Source organism: Macaca mulatta, chromosome 20, assembly GCF_049350105.2.
Source record: "Macaca mulatta isolate MMU2019108-1 chromosome 20, T2T-MMU8v2.0, whole genome shotgun sequence".
Lineage (NCBI taxonomy): Eukaryota > Metazoa > Chordata > Mammalia > Primates > Cercopithecidae > Macaca > Macaca mulatta.
This window is the reverse complement of record NC_133425.1, coordinates 70,743,299-70,766,499: the sequence shown is the minus strand read 5'-3', so window position 1 is coordinate 70,766,499 and position 23,201 is coordinate 70,743,299. Positions and strand designations below refer to the sequence as shown.

Below are 23,201 nucleotides of genomic sequence, written 5' to 3'. Positions count from 1 at the left end.
ATGATGAAAACAGGCAAAAGTTTTCAAAACTAGTGCAGAGCTTTGTACAAAATTAGAAAATGCAGTTAAATATAAAAATAATTACAGTTGAACTACCTAGAGACCATCAGTGTCAATCCCTTAGTGAATACTCACTCTGATTTTTTTTGTACACCTAGGTATAGATATTTGTATTTTTTCCTCAGCCTGCACTTGTGTTTACTCACATCACTTTTCAACCTGCTCTTTTCAGTGGACAGTCTCTACCCATTTATTTTAGTAAATGTTTTATCTTACATACAGATCATACTCAAATTTTCCAAAATGGTTATAGCTTGTGTGTTCAAATCACAGTTGAGTTCAAGACTACACATATTATCCAGTTGTTCCATCCTTGAGTCTCTTTTAATCTAGCACACTCCCCTGTCTATAATGACATAGATTGCTGAAAAGATCAAGCCATACGTCCTGCAGCATATCTCACCTCTTGGATTTGTCTAGTTATTCTCTCATGGTGTTGTTTTAGTTGTTCCTTTGTTCCTTTAGTTCTCTATAAATCAGAAGTTAGATCTAAATGCTCGATGGGTTCCAATGAAATATTTTGGCTAGAATGCATTATTGATGGATGTCTGATGTTTGAATAGCGTCAGAAGACATACTATCAGGTTGATAACTATAGTGGTGACTACTAAATCAGGGTGATGACAGTCTGTCTGATCCCTATGTTGTATACTTGTTTTTTCCTTTGGAACTTTTAGAACTGGAAAGTATTCCATGTGACAGTATACTTAATGGTTAAAACTTAAATTGCTTTTTAATTTTTTTTGTTGTTGTTGAGTTTTTTGTTTTTTTTTTTTTTTTTTTGAGACTGAGTCTGGCTCTGTCGCCTAGGTTGGAGTGCAGTGGCCGGATCTCAGCTCACTGCAAGCTCTGCCTCCCGGGTTTACGCCATTCTCCTGCCTCAGCCTCCGGAGTAGCTGGGACCACAGGCGCCCGCCACCTCGCCCGGCTAGTTTTTTGTATTTTTTAGTAGAGACGGGGTTTCACCATGTTAGCCAGGATGGTCTCGATCTCCTGACCTTGTGATCCGCCCGTGTCAGCCTCCCAAAGTGCTGGGATTACAGGCTTGAGCCACCGCGCCCGGCTGTTGTTGTTGAGTTGGAGGTCTCACTGTGTTGTTCAGTCTGGACTCAAATTCCTGAGCTCAAGAGAGCCTCTCAGGCAGCTGAGACTACCTGTTAACCTGAAAGGGGGTCCAGATCCAGACCCCAAGAGAGGGTTCTTAGATCTTGAACAAGAAAGAATTCAAGGGAAATCCATACAGAAAAGTACACAAGTTTATTAAGAAAGTAGAGGAATAAAGAATATCTACTCCATAGACAGAGCAGACCTAAGGGCTGCTGGTTGTCCATTTTTATGGTTATTTCTTGATTATATGCTAAACAAGGGATGGATTATTCGTGCCTCCCCTTTTCAGACCATTTAGAGTAACTTCCTGACATTGCCATGGCATTTGTAAGCTGTCATGGCGCTGGTTTTGGTGGGTTTTAGCTGGCTTCTTTACAGCAGGCTGTTATATCAGCAAGGTCTTTATGACCTGTATCTTGTGCCAACCTTCTAGCTTACCCTGTGACTTAGAATACCTTAACCTCCTGGGAATGCATCCCAGCAGATTTCAACCTCATTTTATCCAGTCGCTATTCAGGATAGAGTTGCTCTGGTTCACACGCCTCTGGCACACCCAGCTTCTTAAATTGCTTTTTGACATCACTTGATAACCCTTGCCTAAACTACTACTGTCATTAGAGTTTGAGAAGTGTTTTTCTAATTCTGTGTTCTTCTATATTTATTAGTTGACATTTTTCTGTAAAGTGTAGCTTTCCTTTATCAATTGGAACAGTATAAATGTTTAATTCTTTTCCCTAAATTACAGTTTTCAAAATAGGTAGTAATTTTTAATAGCAGTCTAAAATGGTACAATTTTTTTTTCTGTCTTTTAATATCATGAGGGGCTCACAGATTTTTATTGATTCAGTGTGTTTTCATTTTCTAACAATTACCTGTTTTAATGTTCAAGTCTTCACTGCTTTGGCCAGTAGGAGCTCTTTCTTTTTTTTTTTTTTTTTTTTTTTTTTTGTGACGGAGTCTTGCTCTGTCACCCAGGCTGGAGTGCAGTGGCCGGATCTCAGCTCACTGCAAGCTCCACCTCCCGGGTTCACGCCATTCTCCTGCCTCAGCCTCCCAAGTAGCTGGGACTACAGACGCCCGCCACCTCGCCCGGCTAGTTTTTTTGTATTTTTAGTAGAGACGGGGTTTCACCGTGTTAGCCAGGATGGTCTCGATCTCCTGACCTCGTGATCCGCCCGTCTCGGCCTCCCAAAGTGCTGGGATTACAGGCTTGAGCCACCGCGCCCGGCAGTAGGAGCTCTTTCAAGCTGGATCCTGTATCCTTTTAATTTGATCTTTTTTATTATTATTTATTTTTTATGAGTCAGCGTCTTGCTTACTGTAGCCTTCAGTTCCTGGGCTCAAGTGATCCTCCTGCCTCAGGCTCCCCAGTAGATGGGAACTACAGGTGTGTGCCACTATGCCTGGCTAATTTTTAAAAAATCTCTGTAGAAACAGGCTCTTCCTCTGTTGCCCAGCCTGGTCTCGAACTCATGGGCTCAAGCATTCTCCCACCCCATACTCAGCCACTTTGGCCTCCTAAAGTTGTGGGATTACAGGCATGAGCCACTGCACCTGGCCTTGATCTATTATTTTTAAATAGCTTCCTGGCTTTCTGGCACAGAAAAATGTCTGGTTTTACCTTGTGCTTTCTTTGCCTCAGACCTGAAATGAGTTTTTTTTTTCTCAGGGAGCCTTCTTGTGGTAAATGGTCTCAACTTTGAACTTTAGAGATGCTCGATGTTACCAGAATGATGTAGTTTGTATGCCGTTTGTCTAGTGGACAAAACTAGGAAATATTTATCTTAAAAAGGGTTCAAGTTCATATTGATATTTTTAATTCTTTTTTTTTTTTTTTTGAGATGGAGTTTCACTCTTGTTGTCCAGGCTGGAGTGCAATGATGCGTCTCAGCTCATTGCAACCTCCGTCTCCCAGGTTCAAGTGAATCTCCTGCCTCAGCCCCCCCCCCGCCCCGCCCCCCAGTAGCTGGAATTACAAGCATGCATCACCACACCCAACTAATTGTGTATTTTTAGTAGAGATGGGGTTTCACCATGTTGGCCAGGCTGGTCTTGAATTCCTGACTTCAGACGATCTGCCAGCCTTGGCCTCCCAAAGTGCTGGGATTACAGGCATGAACCACCATGCCCGGCCTTTAATTTAACATCTGTGTTTTCTTTTTTTTTTTTTTTTTTTTTTTTTGAGACGGAGTCTAGCTCTGTTGCCCAGGCTGGAGTGCAGTGGCTGGATCTCAGCTCACTGCAAGCCCCGCCTTCCCGGGTTCACGCCATTCTCCTGCCTCAGCCTCCCGAGTAGCTGGGAGTACAGGCGCCCGCCACCTCGCCCGGCTAATTTTTTTTTGTATTTTAGTAGAGACGGGGTTTCACCGTGTTAGCCAGGATGGTCTCGATCTCCTGAACTCGTGATCCGCCCGTCTCGGCCTCCCAAAGTGCTGGGATTACAGGCTTGAGCCACCGCGCCCGGCCTGTGTTTTCACTTATTTATTTATTTTTGAGATGGAGTCTTGCTCTGTTGCCCAGGTTGGAGTGCAGTGGTGTGATCTTGACCTACTGCAACCTCTGTCTCGCGGGTTCAAGCAGTTCTCTTGCCTCAGCCTCCTGAGTAGCTGGGATTACAGGTGTGCACCACCATGCCTGGTAATTTTTTTTTTTTTTTTTTTTTTGAGATGGAGTTTCGCCTTGTTGAGATGGAGTCTAGCCTGGTTGCCCAGGCTAGAGTGCAATGGGGTGATCTCAGCTTGCCGCCACCTCCATCTCCTAGGTTCAAGCGATTCTCCTACCTCAGCCTTCGAAGTAGCTGGGATTACAGGCACACCACCACGCCCAACTAATTTTTTTATTTTTATTTTTATTTTTGTATTTTTAGTAGAGATGGGGTTTCACCATACTGACCAGGCTGGTCTCGAACTCCTGACCTTGTGACCCGCCTGCCTAGGCCTCCCACAGTACTGGGATTACAGGCGTGAGCCACTGTGACCGGCTGGTAATTTTTGTATTTTTAGTAGAGATGGGGTTTTGCCATGTTGGCCAGGCTGGTCTAGAACTCCTGACCTCAGGTGATCCACCCACCTCAGCCTCCCGAAGTGCTGGGATTACAGACGTGAGCCACCACTCCCGTCCTATTTCTTTGATTTTATAATTGTGTCATTTCTCTTATTCTGAAGATCTAGATTCCTAACATGTTTGATTACTTGCTTTAACCTATGATATAAAGGAAATAGTTTCAAAATACCAACATTGATGTTACTACACAGAGTAGAACTTTTTTTTGTCTTTGGAATGCATCTTGATGAAGATGTATAGTCAGAATACTGTTTTTAAAGTCCTGGGAATCTTTTGTTTATGTGGTTATGTTATTTTGGTATACAGTTATGTTTATTTATTCAAACTTTTGAATTTAAGGGATTTTCAAAGTTCTGTAGAGAGATAAACATAGTGAACTCTTGCTTCTACTCTGTTTTATCCTGACCCTTATAAGGAGCTGTTTTCTTTTTCTTTTTTTTTTTTTGAGACAGAGTCTCGCTCTGTCGCCCAGGCTGGAGTGCAGTGGCGCAATCTCGGCTCACTGCAAGCTCCACCTCCCGGGTTCACGCCATTCTCCTGCCTCAGCCTCCTGAGTAGCTGGGACTACAGGCGCCCGCCACCGCGCCCGGCTAATTTTTTGTATTTTTAGTAGAAACGGGGTTTCACCGTGGTCTCGATCTCCTGACCTTGTGATCCGCCCGCCTCGGCCTCCCAAAGTGCTGGGATTACAGGCGTGAGCCACCGCGCCCGGCATAGGAGCTGTTTTCATTAGTTTCTTGTTTATCCTTCTAGTGTCGATTTTTCCGTATACAAACAAATATAAGCATATTCTTAATTCTTCCTTTTTCCTCATCCAAAGCTGACATATTTCATACATTGTTCTTTTGCTTTTCCTCTCCTTTTTTTTCTCTTTAACTTAAGAGTATATCTTTGAGGTAAATACATAGAAATTCTACACATTGCATTGTAATGAATATGTGGTATTCCATTCTTTAGATAGACCATAGTCTTTTCAGCCAGTCACTTACTGTGAGACAACTTGAGCTGTTTCTAATTTTTTGCTATTACAAACAGTGCTGAGTGAATAACCTATTATATATTCTGGGATAAAAGTGGGACTGCTGGATAAAAAGGTAAATACATTTGTGTTTCTTTGTATTTTGGGGTGGTTTTTGTTTTTGTTTTTGTTTTTGAGACAGGGTCTCATTCTGTGACCCAGGCTGGAATGCAGTAGCATGTTCATGGCTCACTTCAGCCTTGACCTCCTGGATTCAAGTGATCCTCCCCTCAGCCTCCCAAGTAGTGGGGACCATAGGCATGCCCACCGTGCCTGGCTAATGTTTAAAAATTTTTTGTAGTTATAGGGTCTCACTTTGTTGCCCAGCCTGGTCTCAAACTGCTGGGCTCAAGCAGTCCTTCCACCTCAGCCTCCCAGAGTGTTGGAATTACAGGCATGAGCCACTGTGCCTGGCCCTGAGTTTTTTCTTTATTTTTCTTTATTTATTTATTTTTTGAGACAGGGTTTCATTTTGTCACCCAGGCTTGGAGTACAGTGATGAAAACATGGCTCACTGCTACCTCAGCCTCCCGGGCTTAATCAGTTCTTCCACTTCAGCCTTCCAGGTAGCTGGAACTACAGGCACAGTTCAGCAGGCCTGGCTAATTTTTGAATTTTTGTATTTTTTGTGGAGACAGGGTTTCACCATGTTGCCCTGGCTGGTCTCCAACTCCGGAGCTCAAGAAATCCTCCTATCTTGGCCCCACAAAGTGCTGGGATTACAGGCATGAGCCACCTTGCCCAGCTCTGAGCTTTTCTTATATTTATAAAAATGTGAAATATATATATATATATATGTATATATATATATGGCAGAGTATCGCATGTACAGTTTAAAGAATACTAATCAAATGATACTTATGTACCTACCACCCAATTTAATAACTAGAATATTTGTACTGTTGACATTGACATGTGCCTTGCTTTTCTTTTCTTTTTTTTTTTGAGATGGGGTCTACTCTGTCGCCTAGGCTGGAGTGCAGTGGTGCGATCTCGGCTCACTGCAAGCTCCGCTTCCCAGGTTCATGCCATTCTCCTGCCTCAGCCACCCAAGTAGCTAGGACTACAGGTGTCCGCCACCATGCCCCGCTACTTTTTTGTATTTCCTAGTAGAGACAGGGTTTCATCATGTTAGCCAGGATGGTCTTGATCTCCTGACTTCGTGATCCGCCTGCCTCGGCCTCCCAAAGTGCTGGGATTACAGGCATGAGCCACCGCACCCGGCTGCCTTGCTTTTCTTTATAGATTTACCACCTACCTAAATACAGTTTCAAAATATGAGTAGCAAGCAAAACTAGCTATGTAAGGAAAGGGTAGTAGTGCTGGGAATCTTAGTATTTAGCCTTAGTATTTATGTTGGTCACTTAATATTCCTGATTTCCTTAAAGTACCTATATGTCCTCCAACTATGCTTGGCATTCCCTCATCCACACTCCTCCAGGATACAACCTTCAGATTTTGCTTGGGGGTGGGGGCTAGGGGTGGGTGCTGTGGTAGAACTAGTTGCCCATGGCTTAGACCTGTGGAGAGCCAACTGCCTCTCTTACAGCTTTCCCCTGATTTGGGGGAACTCACCTTTACCTCTGGTCCCAGTGCCTTTTGAGGATTTTGCGTTGCATATCAACTTAGGCTTTTTCTTTCCCTAAGTCTGTAAGCAATTGCTGCTTACTCTCCAGGTTCCGGAGATGTGTTGCTGTTGTCTCCTTACCATTTCTTTCCAGCATTATAGGTTTACATGTTTCAAAAGTCCTTTTGTGCTGCTTAATTTTTTTTTTTGAGACAGAATCTCACTCTGTCGCCCAGGCTGGAGTGCAGTGGTGCCATCTTGGCTCACTGCACACTCTGCCTCCTGGGTTCAAGCAATTCTCCTGCCTCAGCCTCCTGAGTTGCTGGGATTACGGGAACACGCCACCATGCCTGGCCAATTTTTTGTATTTTTGGTAGAGATGGAATTTCAGCATGTTGCCCAGGCTGGTGTTGAACTCCTGGCCTCAAGTGATCCGCTCTCCTTGGGTTCCCAAAGTGCTGGGATTACAGGTATGAGCCACTGTGCCCGGCCTTGTGCTGATGATTTTACTTGAGGTTCTGGAGGAAGTAAAATTAACATCTGTGTGTTCAGACTGCTGTCTTAACCAGGAACTCACTGCTCTCTTCATGAAACACTGTCACTTAGTCCTTGGTGTTTGGGATATCAAACAGAATTCCATTTTGGATATTGATTGTTTCCACCTCAGCCTCAAATGCTCATTCTCCAGATTTTTACACAGCTGGCTCCTTCTGATTGCCTTTAAAAAAATTTGAATTTATGTATTTATGTTTTTGAGACAGGATCTTGCTTTATTACCCAGGCTGAAGTGCAGTGGTGTGATCTTGGCTCACTCCAGCCTTGACCTCCCAGGCTCAAGTGATCTTTCTACCTCAGCCTCCTGAGTAGCTTAGACTAGAGGTGTGTACCACCAAGCCCAGCTAATTTTTGTATTTTTTTTGTAGAGAGAGGGTTTCATAGTTGGCCAGGCTGGTCTTGAACTCCTGGGCTCAGGTTAACCACCTGCCTTGGCCTACCAAAAGGCTGAGATTATAGGCGTGAGCCACTGGTCTTTTTTTTTTTTTTTTTTTTTAATTTCTTTTATCATTGCTTTAGTTTTCACGAGCTTTTTTGTTTGTTTTGTTGTTTTTCTTAATTATTTTAAAAGTCTTATTTTTATTCCATGGGTACCACAGTCTCTCTTATATCTTTAAGGATAGTAATTACAAAGCCTTTTTCCTTAAGTTTTTAGTCTGTCCCCCTCCCCACCCCCTCTTTCTGCACTAATTTTGTTTCCTCTGAATTCCTTTCTGTTTATCTTGAAACTTGCCTTTCATATTGGAGGTTTTTCTCAAGTGTTTGGTGGTCCTTGGTACGTTATGAGTGAAGTATTTAAAAGTTGATTGTAGGACATGTGTGGTGGCTCATGTCTGTAATCCCAGCACTTTGGGAGGCCAAGGCGGGTGGATCACCTGAGGTTGGGAGTTCCAGACCAGCCTGGCCAACATGGTAAAACCCCATCTCTACTAAAAATATAAAAATCAGCTGGATATGGTGGTGCACTCCTGTTATCTCAGCTGCTCAGGAGGCCAAGGCAGGAGAATCACTTGAACCTGGGAGGCAGAGGTTGCAGTGGGCTGAGGTCGCGAGACTGCGTCTCAATAAATAAATAAATAAAGCTGATTGGATGTATAGGAGTATCAAAACAGTACTGTTTGTAATGACTCCAAACTGGAAACAACCTAGTTGTGCATCAACAGGAGAATGAATAAACAGATGGTGGTATAGTCATACAATGAAATACTATTTACTATTTAGGAGTGAGAATGAATAAACTACAGCTACATTGCAACAATGTGGATGACTTTCACAAACAAAATGTTGAATGAAAGAAGCCAGACACAGAAGGGTGCACACCGCAGGCTCCTGTTGAAAGTTGAAAAGCTGGCAAAACTAACCCGTGACGTTAGAAGTCAGGATATTGGTTCCCTTTAAGGGTAGATTAGTGGTTAGTGACTGGAAGGGAGCACAAGGGGCCTTCTGGGATGCTGATAATGTTCAGTTCCTCAAGCTGGGGCCCTGGTTATGCAAGCGTGTTCACTGTGTGTCATTCCATTGAACTACATACTAGATTTGTGTGCTTTTTGGTGTGTACACTTCAAATGAAAGTTTATATGAAGTAAAAGAGGAAAAAGGTAGTGGAATCTCTTTGTGGGCAGGGTTGGTTTATTGACTGGTACCACAGCATGTGGTCAGACATCCAAGCGACACTCTTTTGTTGGGGACCCTTGAATGTCAGTGTCTGAAGATGGGACATGGGTGTTTTTGTTCTTTCTGCTATGTTTAACTGGAAGTCTTTAGGTTTTCTTTTAAACCTCTTTTATTGAGAAGACAAAGTGTTTTTTTTGTTTTTTTTTTTTTTTAGTAGAGATGGGGTTTCATTGTGTTAGCCAGGATGGTCTCGATCTCCTGACCTCGTGATCCGCCCGTCTCGGCCTCCCAAAGTGCTGGGATTACAGGCTTGAGCCACCGCGCCCGGCCTTTTTTTTTTTTTTTTTTTGAGACGGAGTCTCGCTCTGTCGCCCAGGCTGGAGTGCTGTGGCCGGATCTCAGCTCACTGCAAGCTCCGCCTCCCGGGTTTACGCCATTCTCCTGCCTCAGCCTCCGAGTAGCTGGGATTACAGGCGCCCGCCACCTCGCCCGGCTAGTTTTTTTGTATTTTTTAGTAGAGATGGGGTTTCACCGGGTTAGCCAGGATGGTCTCGATCTCCTGACCTTGTGATCCACCCGTCTCGGCCTCCCAAAGTGCTGGGATTACAGGCTTGAGCCACCGCGCGCGGCCGACAAAGTGTTTTTTAAATTAGATTTGAAAGATACCCAAGATGAGGTAGTGCATCTTCTTTGAGAAACACATTAGTAGAATTGGAATTTCTGTTCATTCACTCATTCATTCAGCGAATACTTAAAAGTCAAGTTGAACAGGGTTTATGTCCTCTTGGAGTATATAAAGCACAGCAGAAATTACCAACATTAAATATAAGTGGGATGAGTTATGGAGCGGAAATAGAGACTGCCATGCAAGCCTAGGATAGAAGAACATAGGGTAGTCTTCAGGGGCAGAGAAGACTTCCCCAAGGAAATGATGTTTTCGTTAGGTGAAGAATGGAAGAATAGGGGAAAATTCACTTTTTCTTAATGAAAATGTCTTGGTGTGAAAGCTTGTATTGATGAAAGTGTCTCATCTTGATGTGAAAACCTTTATTCCTGTCTGATCACCCTGTTAATGTGATTTCAGGTGGAGAGTATAGTGAAGATGATGTAAATGAATTAGTGAAGGAAGATGAAGTGGATGGTGAAGAGCAGACACAGAAAACCCAAGGGAAAAAAAGAAAGGCCCAGAGCATTCCAGCCAGGTGATGCTGCCCTCAAGGCCCTTAGAAGTTAGGGGCTATTGTCACAACCATCCTGATTGCTAAGATTTATCTGATGATAGATTTAATGAAGCCAGAGTTTCTAATCCTTTTCTCTTTGAGGGAAACATTTGCTGTTATTTTAGGATTAACTTCTTGGTCTCTGGAAAGCTTTAAACATTTTGAGCTTTAATGTAAAAAACATGTTTATAGGTAATATGTATATATGGTTAAAACAGAAAATTCAGTCCCTAAAAAGATGTTTACCCTGTTCCTAGCCCTTGTTGCTTTGCCTCTGAAGAACTATGCTACCAGAGATAGTCTGCATGTAAAAGCATATATGTCTATATTTTCTTTCTTCCTTTTTTTTAAGAAAAAAATATAAATAGTAGCATACTCATTTTCTCATTTTCATTTCTCTTTATTTCACATCTCAGAGATGGTACCATGGCAGTATCTCCTCTTTTACATAGTATTACAGTATATGAATAGGCCTTACTTTATTTAGGCTTTCCTGTATTGAGGGATGTTTAGATTGTATCTAGTCTTTACTACAACAAACAAGACTGCAGTGAATATTCTTTTTATACGTGTATACAAAGTATACATAAATACATAAATGTATATAATGTATACATGTATAAATATATCTGTAAATGAAACATTTAGAAGTGGAATTGTTTGATCTAAGGTTATATATGCAATTAAATTTAAAAAATACAGATTTAGCAAATTGCCTCACATAGGCCTGGTATGGGCTTATGTTCCCATGAAAATTATGAAAATTCTGACAGGCTATTTAACTTAGATAAGGGCATCTTCCATAGAAGTCTTTTACCTCACTTGGGTGTTTCTGTCTTCCTGGGCATTGAAGCAAAAAGCAGATTATCATTTATGAAAAGGAAAAAAGAATTGTAGATATTAGATGGATTTGCCTAAAGTCAAAATAGTCTAAGAAGCAATGTACTCTTATAAGTCTTGGGCCCAGTTTTTTTGTTCTTGAATTTTTTTTTTTTTTTTTTAGACAGAGTCTCGCTCTGTTGCCCAGGGTGGAGTGCAGTGGTGTGATCTCTGTTCACTGCAACCTCCGCCTCCTGGGTTCAATTCCCTGCCTCAGCCGCTGAGTAGCTGGGATTATAGGCACCCACCAACACGTCTGGCTAATTTTTGTATTTTTAGCAGAGACGGAGTTTCACCATGTTGGCCAGTCTGGTCTTGAAGTGCTGACCTTGTCTCATCTTGATGTGATGAAAGTTTATATGAAGAAAAAGAGAAAAAAGGTAGTGGAATATCTGTGTGGGCCTTGGCCTCCCAGAGTGCTGGGATTACAGGCGTGAGCCACCTCGCCTGGCCTGTCCTTGAATTTTTCTGTATTCCAGCTCTCATGTCTTCCAAAAGTGGGAAGAAACATGGATTTTTTTCTTTTTCCTTGAGAACTCTTGGAAGAAATAGTGCAAATAAAGTTGAGGCTCTTCTCAATAGAACTTGTTCTACAAATGGAGTAGCTTTAAAAAGTCAACAATGTCTGGCACATAAAGTATGTTCTTAGAATGTTCCTCCCGGGCAGATTAATTATGTGATTAGGTGATTTGGATGTTTTCGTTGTGAAAACAGCTGGTCCTGATTTAGAAGGAGAACGCCATACTTTGATTTTAAGTGACTGGAGAAAAGTTAGCAATAAGAGCTCAGTTCTTTTTTTTTTTTTTCCAATTTTTTTTTTTTTCTTCTACAAAATTTCAGCTTACTTCTTCCACTCACCTCTTGTACTCATTAATCAGTAGTCCCAAAAATGTTCTCGGGTTTACAAGATTGTGTTTGGGATTGGGAGAGGGATAACTGAAATCATTTTGTGCTGTCTGTCTTTCCTTTTGCCTGTGGCTGCTGGTGATTAGGAAGAGAAAACAAGGTGGCCTCTCATTAGAAGAAGAGGAAGAGGAGGATGCCAATTCAGAATCTGAGGGAAGCAGTAGTGAGGAAGAAGATGAAGCTGCAGAGCAGGAAAAAGGCATTGGATCAGAGGATGCAAGGAAAAAGAAGGAAGACGAACTGTGGGCCAGCTTCCTCAATGATGTGGGACCAAAATCAAAAGTGCCCCCAAGTACACAAGTTAAGGTAAGTTGAGAGATTAATAAGGTGAATGCCTCTCCAGAAATACCCTACATTACTGACATTTGAAGCCTACGGAAATCGACCAGATGCCTTTTGTTAACAATTGTACTAAGTGAAAAGCAAAGCATTTCCTATGGTAGGAGAATAAGCTTCTCTAATCATATAAATTTCCAATAGGCCTTTAACTAATTAGAGATGAAACATTTAAGAGTAGCTATAGGCTGAGTGCAGTGGCACACACCAACAATCCCAGCACTTTGGGAGGCTGAGGCAGGTGGATCATTTGAGGTCAGGAGTTTGAGACCAGCCTGGTCGACATGGCGAAACCCTGTCTCTACTAAAAATACAAAAATTAGTTGGGTGTGGTGGCGGTTGCCTATAATCCCAGCTACTTTGGACGCTGAGGCAAGGAGAATCGCTTTAACCTGGGAGGTGGGAAGGTTGCAGTGAGCCAAGATTGTGTTACTGCGCTCCAGCTTGGGCAACAGAGTGACACACTGTCTCAAAGAAAAAAAATAATAAAAAGTAGCTATAAACAATATGGTTCATCTTTTGGTGAAACTGATTACGTTTCTTGTTTTTTTTTGTAGAAAGGAGAGGAGACTGAAGAGACAAGTTCAAGTAAATTGTTGGTAAAAGCAGAAGAGCTAGAGAAACCTAAAGAAACAGAAAAAGTTAAAATCACCAAGGTGTTTGATTTTGCTGGTGAAGAAGTACGGTAAGTTTCGCAAACTTTGAAACTAGTGTGAGCATCTCTCTCTAACTGGTGTTAGCCATCTATCCTCATTTCAATCCATCATAATATTTTGGGAGAGTTATATTTGAACTCAAGGAAAACTGGCTCTATAAATTATCAGGGAGCATGAGAAAGGTCCTTTCACATATAGCAGTGTAGTTTTTGAGCTTTACGAAGTGGTCAGCTGAACAGAAGCAAGGGAATATAAGAGTTAAGTATTTTGTTCCACTTGATCATTGCCGTGTTTTGTGACTTTTGGTAAGTCATGTTTCCCTTTATTACTTTCCTTGACTGCAATCTGAGCCCCATTGAAGTCTGAAATCAGATAAGAAAATGCAAGGAGACAAATTTGGTTTCAGTATTATTTTCTTTTTCTGAAACGGAGTCTTGCTCTGTAGCCCAGGCTAGAATGCAGTGGCATGATCTCGGCTCACTGCAATCTCCACCTCCCGTATCCCATTTCAAGCAATTCTCCTGCCTCAGCCTTCCGAGTAGCTGGGATTACAGGCACACGCCACTATACCCAGCTAATTTTTTTGTAGTTGTTTTGTTTTGTTTTGTTTTTGTTTTTGTGTTTTTTTAGATGGAGTTTCACTTCTGTTGCCCAGGCTGGAATGCAGGGTGCGATCTCAGCTCATTGCAATCTCCACCTCCCAGGTTCAAGCAGTTCTCATTCCTCAGCCTCTCGAGTAGCTGGGATTGCAGGCGTGTGCCACCATGCCCAGCTAATTTTTGTGTTTTTAGTAGAGATGGGGTTTCGCCATGTTGGCCAGGCTGGTCTTGAACCCCTGACCTCAGGTGATCCACCTGCCTCGGCCTCCCGAAGTGCTAGGATTACAGGCATGAGCTGCCACGCCTGGCCTTGTTTTTTTTTTTTTTTTTTTTTTTTTTTTTTTTTTTTTTGAGACAGAGTCTTGCTCCGTCACCCAAGCTGGAGTGCAGTGGTGCAATCTTGGCTCGTGGTGCGATCTTGGCTCACTGCAAGCTCCACCTCCCGGGTTCACGCCATTCTCCTGCCTCAGCCTCCCGAGTAGCTGGGACTACAGGTGCTTGCCACCATGCCCTGCTAATTTTTTAATATTTTTAGTAGAGACGGGGTTTCACTGTGTTAGGATGATTTTGGATCTCCTGACCGAGGCCCGCCTTGGCCTCTCAAAGTGCTGGGATTACAGGCGTGAGCCACAGTGCCTGGCCATTTGTTTGTAGTTTTAGTAGAGACGGGGTTTCACCATGTTGGCCAGGCTGGTCTTGAACTCCTGACCTCGTAATCCACCTGCCTCGGCCTCACGAAGTGCTGAGATTATAGGCGTGAGCCACCGTGCCCTGCCTCAATATTATTTTCTTACCTTAATGATATTTTTCTGATTGAGTAATAAGGTTTATTTACCATAGGTTAAGTAGGGGCTTAATGCCTTGACCAGGTTAGCCTCCTGGTTGTTAGGTAAGAGCCACATACCTCTAATTTCCCCTCCCCCATTTATTTCAATTTTATTATGTGAAAATACCAGATTTGTAATTTAGAACTAAATGAGAACAGAGAAAGTGCCAATCAATAAATTTATAGGCGGTCACATTGATTTTCATTGGCAGTAATTAATTAGACCTGTAGGCTCTCTGAAAATACAATTTTCCCTAAAATTGTTATTCTTAAAAATAATGTTTTCAACAATTATTTATCTAGTGAAGGTATATTTATGAAAAAATTGACTATCAGTTTTTTTGTTTTGTGTTTTTGTTTTTGTTTGAGAAAGGGTCTTGCTGTGTTGCCTAGGCTGTTCTTGGACACCTGGGCTCAAGCGATCCTCCAGCCTCGGCCTCTTAAGTAACTGGGACTTCAGGGTTGAACTACTCTCCCTGGCCATTATCACTTTTATAAATGGTATGGAACAAAACTTTTTATTATTAAAAATTTCTCTCTGACATCTTCTTCTGAAAAAAAGTCACACTTATAGAAATGTTGCAAGAATAGTGTTATAACGAACTCCTACATACCTATCATCCGGATTCACCACTGGTTAATGTATTGCCTCTCTCTCACCATTTGTATCTGGGTTTTTCTTTTGTTTTGGCTGAACCATTTGAAATTTACTTGTAGACATTGTGACACCTCAGCCTTTAATACTTCAGCACATGTCTTCTACAACCAAGGGCATTCTCCATTGTAACACAGTATAACTCTCATATTCAGTAAAGTTAACATTAGAGCAGATTGCTATCTATGATGAAGGACCCCAACTTAAAATTTTCAATCTTTTGCAGACCAGTACTTTTCTAAAAACACAATACAAAGGAATTATTAGAAGAACAAATATAAAAGTTAACTAATGTTTTACTAAGATTCAGCAGTTACCCTACTACCTGTCTTTGTGGCCATGGGGCTCAGGCTGCAGCACCACAGCACTGTGTGCGTATAACTGGGGCCACCTGCCCCCTCCAAGTGTGGGCCTTTTAACCTCTGTCGACAGGTGTGGGGGGAAAAAAGGATTTAATAGACATAACATTACATTTCAATGCATGTGGTCAAAACAAACCGCAGACAGGAAAAAGGAAAGAATTATGTAACTATACAGGCTGTTCATTGAAAGTGTTAATATACGGGGAATGACTGTTACCTTTTATTCTGTTATTAAGACAAAAAGCTGGCCTGGCATGGTGGCTCATGCCTATAATCCCAGCACTTTGGGAGGCCAAGGTGGGTGGATCGCTTGAGGTCAGGAGTTCGAGACCAGCCTGAGCAACATGGTGAAACCCCATCTCTACTAAAAATACAAAAATTAGCCAGGTGTGGTGGTGCACATTTGTAATCCCAGCTACTTGGGAGGCTGAGGCAGGAGAATCGCTTGAATCCGGTAGGCAGAGGTTGCAGTAAGCCGAGATCGCACCACTGCACTCCAGCCTGGGCAACAGAGCGAGACTGTCTCAAAACAAAAAAACAAAAAGCTGAGTAAAATATCAATTCTCAGTATTAAATGTCAGACACACACTTTGAATGAGCACTATTTTGTTTTTATTATTATTATTTTTTTGAGATAGAGTCTTGATCTGTCACCCAGGCTAGAGTACAGTGGCATGATCTCGACTATCTGCAACCTCCGCCTCCCCAGTTCAAGTGATTCTCTTGCTTCAGCCTCCCGAGTGGCTGGGATTACAGGTGCCTTCCACCATGCCTGGCTAATTTTTGTGTTTTTGGTAGAGATGGGGTTTCACCGAGTTGACCAGGCTCATCTTGAAATCTTGACCTTATGACCCACCCTCCTCAGCCTCCCAAAGTGCTGGAATTACAGGCGTTAGCCACTGCACCCGGCCCACTGTTTATATTAATATTTAAAGTTTTAATTGTGATGAAAGACCTTATTTCTTTCTTGTTAATCTAAGTTGTATTGATGACTCTGCTCCTCCTGGTAGATAATTTATATGTAAATTATTTCTTTGTTGGTTTTCTCCTTCCTGCCTTCTGTCCACCATTCCATCTTTCACACAATTTTTTTTTAACGTGGGATCTGCCAGGGTGTAACACAGAGATATTTTCATGGGATCAGAAGTATACATTTTAAAGCAGTTTCATTTAGTTCAGAGTTTTCGTTTTTTGCCTTTATCCAGAATGAATCTGGATAAAAGTAAAAAATGTACTGTGTTTCGTTTCCTTTCCTTCCTTTCCTTCCCGTCCTTCCTTCCCTCCTTCTCTCCCTCCCTCCCTCCTTCCCTCCCTTCCTTCCTTCCTTCCTTCAGACTCCCTCCCTCCCTTCCTTTCTTTCTTTTTTTTTTTTTTTTTGAGACAGAGTCTCTGTTTGTCACCCCAGCTGGAGTGCAGTGACACAGTCTCAGCTTGCTACAGCCTCAACCTTCAGGACTCAAGTCATTCTCCCACCTCAGCCTCCCGAGTGGGTGAGACTACAGGCACATACCACCATGCTTGGCTAATTTTTGTATTTTCTGTAGAGATGGGTTTCACCATTTTGCCTAGGCTGGTCTCGAACTTCTGGGCTGAAGTGATCCTTCTGCCTTCGCCTCCCGAAGTGCTGGGATTGCAGGTGTGAGCCACTGCACCCTGCCTGTGATACTGTGTTTTCAAAGTTTATATTAAATGCTTCATTAGTAGCCATTTTCAATAATTTATCCCGTCAAGTTATAATTAAATTTAAGTTATATTTTAGTGAAAGAAAAAAGGAATTCTGGAAGCCCGAATTTCCTATACATGAATTTTTTTTTTTTTTTTGAGACAGGGTCTTGCTCTGTCGTTCACGCTAGCCTCAACCAACTACAAGGCTCAATTGATTTCCCCCGACCTCAGCCTCCTGAGTAACTGGGGCTACAGGTATATGCCACCCGTGCCCATCTAACTTTTTTTTTTTTTTTTTTTGAGACGGAGTCTTGCTCTGTGCCCCAGGCTGGAGTGTAGTGGCGCGATCTCGGCTCACTGCAAGCTCCGCCCTGCCGGATTCACGCATTTCTCCTGCCTCAGCCTCCCAAGTAGCTGGGACTACAGGCGCCCGCCACCTCGCCCGGCTAATTTTCTTGTATTTTTAGTAGAGACGGGGTTTCACCGTGTTAGCCAGGATGGTCTCGATCTCCTGACCTCGTGATCCGCCCGTCTCAGCCTCCCAAAGTGCTGGGATTACAGGCTTGAGCCACCGCGCCTGGCCTCCATCTAACTTTTATTTTATTTTATTTTATTTTATTTTATTTTTTTTTGAGACGGAGTCTCGCTGTGTCTCCCAGGCTGGAGTGCAGTGGCGTGATCTCGGCTCACTGCAAGCTCCGCCTCCCGGGTTCACGCCATTCTCCCGCCTCAGCCTCCCAAGTAGCTGAGACTACAGGCGCCCGCCACCACGCCCGGCTAGTTTTTTGTATTTTTAGTAGAGACGGGGTTTCACTATGTTAGCCAGGATAGTCTCGATCTCCTGACCTCGTGATCCACCCGCCTCGGCCTCCCAAAGTGCTGGGATTACAGGCTTGAGCCACCGCGCCCGGCCTCCATCTAACTTTTAAAATTGTTTTGTAGTCATGCCGTCTCACTGTGTTGCCCAGGCTGCTCTTGAACTCCTGGGCTCAAGCGATCCTGCTGCCTTGGCCCCAAAGTGCTGGGATTACAAAATGTGAGCCACCACACCCAGCCATGTGTGAATATTTTTTTAATAGAAAATACAATTCAAAACATTCTATGAAACATATTAATTTATAGAAACACTAGTTTTCTAACTTTCATTTTTGCCCATATAATTTATTTGCTACTGAAAAACATGTTAAATTACTTTCTTGCCTGGAACTACTAGGATTATTTTTTGATTTTTAGAGACAGGAGCTATCTCACTCTGTCACCCAGGTTGGTGTGTGGTTGTGCAATCATTGCTTACTGTAATCTTGAACTCACCGACTCAAGTGATCCTTCCATTTCAGCCTCCCACCACAGCCTTCTAAGTGAACATCACCACAACTAGCTAATTATTTTATTTCATTTATTTGTTTGCTTGTTTATCTATCTATCTATCTGTCTGTCTGTCTGTCTATCTATCTGTCTGTCTGTCTGTCTATTTGAGACGGAGTCTCTGTTGTCCAAGCTTGAGTGCAGTGGCATGATCTCGGCTCACTACAACCTCTGCCTCTCAGGTTCAGGTGATTCTCCTGCCTCAGTCTCTCGAGGAGTTGGGATTACAGGCATCTGCCACCACACCTGGCTAATTTTTGTATTTTTAGTACAGATGGTCACCGTGTTGACCAGGTTGGTTTTGAAATCCTGACCTCAAGTGATGCTCCCGCCTCAGCCTCCCAAAGTGCTGGGATTACAGGCGTGAGCTACCGTGCCCGGCTTATTTGTTTATTTTTGTTTATTTATTTATTTTTTATTTTTGAGATGGAGTCTTGCTCTGTCACCCAGGCTGGAGTGCAGTGGTGTGATCTTGGCTCACCACAACCTACGCCTCCCGGGTTCAGGCCGTTCTCCTGCCTCAGCCTCCTGGGTAGCTGGGATTACAGGTGCGCGCCACCACGCCCAGCTAATTTTTGTATTTTGAGTAGAAATGGGGTTTCACCATGTTGGCTAGGCTGATCTTGAACTCCTGACCTTGTGATCCACCCGCCTTGGCCTCCCAAAGTGCTGGAATTACAGGCGTGAGCCACTGCGCCTGGCCTATTTATTTATTTGTTTATTTTTCATATTTTATTTAATTTTTTGAGACAGGGTGTCACTCTTTTGCCCAGGCTGGAGTGTAGTGGTACCATCATGGCCCACTACAGCCGTGATCTGCCAGGCTCAAGAGATCCTTTCACCTCAGCCTCCCTGCTACCTGGTGCCAAGACTAGCTTGGTCGGGGAGACCCTAACCCAGTGGCACTGGAGGAATTAAAGACATACACACAGAAATACAGAGGTGTGAAGTGGGAAATCAGGGGTCTCACAGCCTTCAGAGCTGAGAGCCCTGAACAGAGATTTACCCACATATTTATTAACAGCAAGCCAGTCATTAGCATTGTTTCTACAGATATTTGATTAACTAAAAGTATGCCTTATGGGAAACGAAGGGATGGGCCTAATTAAAGGAATAGGTTGGGCTAGTTAACTGTAGCAGGAGCATGTCCTTAAGGCACAGATTGCTCATGCTATTGTTTGTGACTTAAGAATGCCTTTTAGAGAGCTCTGTGGCCAGTCTGTTGTGCGCACCCACCTGAGGCATCTTAGGTCAGCCTGCTCTTAGAGTAGTAGTAACCGCCAGAAAGGAGTCGGAAGAGGTCCCACGAGGCTGTCTTCACCGCTATGCCCAAGAATAAAGGTAAAGGAGGTAAAAACAGGCGCAGGGGTAAAAATGAGAATGAATCTGAAAAAAGAGAGCTGGTGTTTAAAGAGGATGGACAAGAGTATGCCCAGGTAATCAAAATGTTGGGAAATGGACAATTGGAAGCACTGTGTTTTGATGGTGTAAAGAGGTTATGCCATATCAGAGGGAAATTGAGAAAAAAGGTTTGGATAAATACTTCAGACATTATATTGGTTGGTCTACGAGACTATCAGGATAACAAAACTGATGTAATTTTAAAGTACAATGCAGATGAAGCTAGAAGCCTGAAGGTATATGGCGAGCTTCCAGAGCATGCTAAAATCAATGAAACAGACACATTTGGTCCTGGAGATGATGATGAAATCCAATTTGATGATATTGGAGATGACGATGAAGACATTGATGATATCTAAATTGAACTGAGTGTTTTTACATGACAAGTTTTCTGAGGATTGTTCTACAGTTGGGATTTTGGCCGTCATCAGTTAAGAAGAGAAATTCATTTAGTGTGTCATTTCTGAAAGCAAACTGATTTATTTTCAATGTTTTAAAGTATTTATTTCTTTGGAAGCTGATGACCCTGAATTATCTTGTTAAATGTTAATACTTTATTGTTTCGATGTAATGGAACTTAGGAATAAAAGACCATAATATTTACCATTAAAAGAAATAAACGAATGCCTTTCCTACTCTAATAACTTCAAGTAATTGGATATTTTGAATACATTTCTGCCTTATAATCATGCTGGGTTCTAATAAGCCCTACTTCCAGCTAATCTGTTTATAGTCTTTCTGTATGTTTCAGTTACTTACATGTTCTCGTAAGGTTTCTGATAAAATTTGAATACAGAAATCTCCATTTAGAATCAGAAAAAAAATTGACATTTTTCATATATATCTAACCATATATATTTTTATAGTAACATTGATAGTTTATAAATTGTTTTTGTCCTTTGTGCACTAGTTATTAAGGAAAAAGAATATATCCAACACAGTTTTTAAAGTGTGGCAGTTTTGAGTAGTAATTCAGAATGTGTAAGATTAAGAGTTGCAGAAATTGAACAATAGATGGCAACCAATTATCTTAACATTGGAAATACTAGGATGCCATTTTGTTTTCAAAAGTTATTCATTGTAACCCACTGTTTTGCCTTTCATGAACAAGTGAATTACAATGTATAAATGAAGAACTAATTTCGTAATAAATTCTCTAAACTGGAAAAAAAAAAAAAAAAAAGAATGCCTTTAAGTGGTTTTCCGCCCTGGGCGGGCCAGGTGTTCCTTGCCCTCATTCCTGTAAACCCACAACCTTCCAGCTTGGGCGTTAGGGCCGTTATGAACATGTTACAGTGCTGCAGAGATTTTGTTTATGGCCAGCTTTGGGGCCAGTTTATGGCCAGATTTCGGGGGACCTGCTCCCAACACCTGGGAATATAGGTATTGGCCACCATGCCTAGCTAATTTGTTTTTATTTTTTTGAGACGAGGTCTCCCTATGTTGCTTAGGCTCGTCTTGAACTCCTGTGCTCAAGTGATCCTCCTGCCTTAACCTCCCAAAGTGTTGGGATTACAGGCATGAGCCACTGCACCTGGCCTATTTTATTTTTTGGTAGAGATGGGGTCTTGCTGTGTTGCCCAAGGTGGTCTTGACCTCTTGTCCTCAAGTGATCCTCCTGCTTTGGCCTCCCAAAGTGCTGGGATTACAGGTGTGAGCCATCGCGCCTGACTATCTGCATGAATTTTTTTTTCTTTTCTTTTCGTTTCTTTTTTTTTTTTTTTTTTTTTTTTGAGACAGGGTTTTGCTCTGTCACCCAGGCTGGAATACAGTGGTGCAGTCTTGGCTCATTGCAGCCCATGCCTCCTGGGCTCAGGCAATCCTCTCACCTCAGCCTCCTGAGTACCTGGCATTGTAGATGCATACCACCACGCCTGGCTCATTTGGTTTTTTTTGAGATGGAGTCTAACTCTGTCACCCAGGCTGAAGTGCAGTGGCACAATCTCAGCTCACTGCAACTTTACTTCCTGGGTTCAAGCAATTCTCCTGCCTCAGCCTCCTGAGTAGCTGGACTGCAGGCATGTACCACCATGCCTGGCTAAATTTTTTTTGTATTTTTAGTAGAGAAGAAGTTTCTCTGACCTTGTTGGTCAGGCTGGTCTGGAACTCCTGACCTCAAATGATCTGCCTGCCTCATTCTCCCAAAGTGTCAGGATTACAGGCATGAGCCACCATGCCCAGCCTGTTGTGTTTTTTGTATAGCTGGGTTTACCCAGGCTGGTCTCAAACTCCTGGGCTCAAGCCATCTGCCTGCCTCGGCCTCCCAAAGTGTTGGGATTACAGGCGTGAGCCACCACGCCTGGCACCTGTATAAATTTAAAAAATTACAATTGATTAACAATTGAAATGATTGTAAAAATAAGTTATAAAAATAAATGCTTACATTTTATTACATTTTTAGGCTTTAGTTGACAAAATAATTCTAAAATATCACACACATTGTAATGTCCTACTGCATGTGATTGATAACTCATATCACATGTGACTCACCTTACAAATGTGACATAACTGAATTTATACTCTGTTTAATGGAAGGGCCGACTGCTCATGTCTTGAGTATTGTGACATTGTCAAATTGCTGTACAAGTTTCTAAATACTCCCAGTTTCTGTGCCCATCTCATCTTGGACCAATAACAGGTAGTTTTGCAGTCAAAACTTGAATAGCACTATATGCAAATGATTCCATTCAGTTTTTCCCCAGTTATCCCAATAATATACTTTACAGCTGTATTTCTTGTGCAATCCAAGATCCAATCTAGAAGTCCAATGTGCTATCCGTTGCGCTGTGGAGCCACCTCTAAGATCCAATCTAAGATGGAAACCGTAATTGGTCTTTTGTTGTTGTTTTTGCTTTTGGTCTTTTTAAACTCCTTGTACTTAGAACTGTTTTTCATGCCTTTTCTGTATTTCACAACATTGGTTTTAAACTTTTTGTTTTTTGTTTTTTAAGAGTCCAGGCCATTTGTATTGCATAATGTCCCTCAATTTGGATTGCTGCATTGTTTATGATGAGCTTCAGATTAATTATGTTAGACAAAAACACTACATTGATGATGCTTGTCATCCATCAAGAGACTCAACATTGATGGGGATAAGTTAGGCCACTAGTATCTTAAGACAGTACCTTCCCGAATTCTTCATTGTAAGGCATCCTTTTCCTTGGTAATTAGTTGTTTTCATGATCCATAAATATTAATAATAATTATTATTTTGAGACAAGGTCTTACTCTGTTGCCCAGACTGGAGTGCAGTGGTGTGATCTCGGTTCACTGCAACCTCCGCCTCCTGGGTTCAAGCGATTCTTCTGCCTCAGCCTCATGAGTAGCTGGGATTACAGACACCTGCC

The 23,201-nt window shown here is 42.3% G+C and overlaps 2 protein-coding genes across 2 annotated transcripts in view; both read left to right on the top strand.

The window, feature by feature from the left end:
• The window catches only part of CFDP1 (craniofacial development protein 1), a 151,396-nt gene that overhangs the window by 12,330 nt on the left and 115,865 nt on the right, over positions 1-23,201 (top strand). Inside the window, 3 exon segments of the mRNA NM_001194469.2 lie at positions 10,069-10,186; positions 12,076-12,295; positions 12,883-13,010. Of these exon segments, the coding sequence (NP_001181398.1) occupies positions 10,069-10,186; positions 12,076-12,295; positions 12,883-13,010 (466 nt within the window).
• Positions 19,641-20,492, top strand: LOC106992298 (eukaryotic translation initiation factor 1A, Y-chromosomal-like). The gene is made up of 2 exons (XM_077984733.1): positions 19,641-19,982; positions 20,034-20,492. Exons 1-2 carry the CDS (start codon positions 19,779-19,781, stop codon positions 20,211-20,213), a joined length of 384 nt encoding a protein of 127 aa, XP_077840859.1. The 5' UTR covers positions 19,641-19,778; the 3' UTR covers positions 20,214-20,492.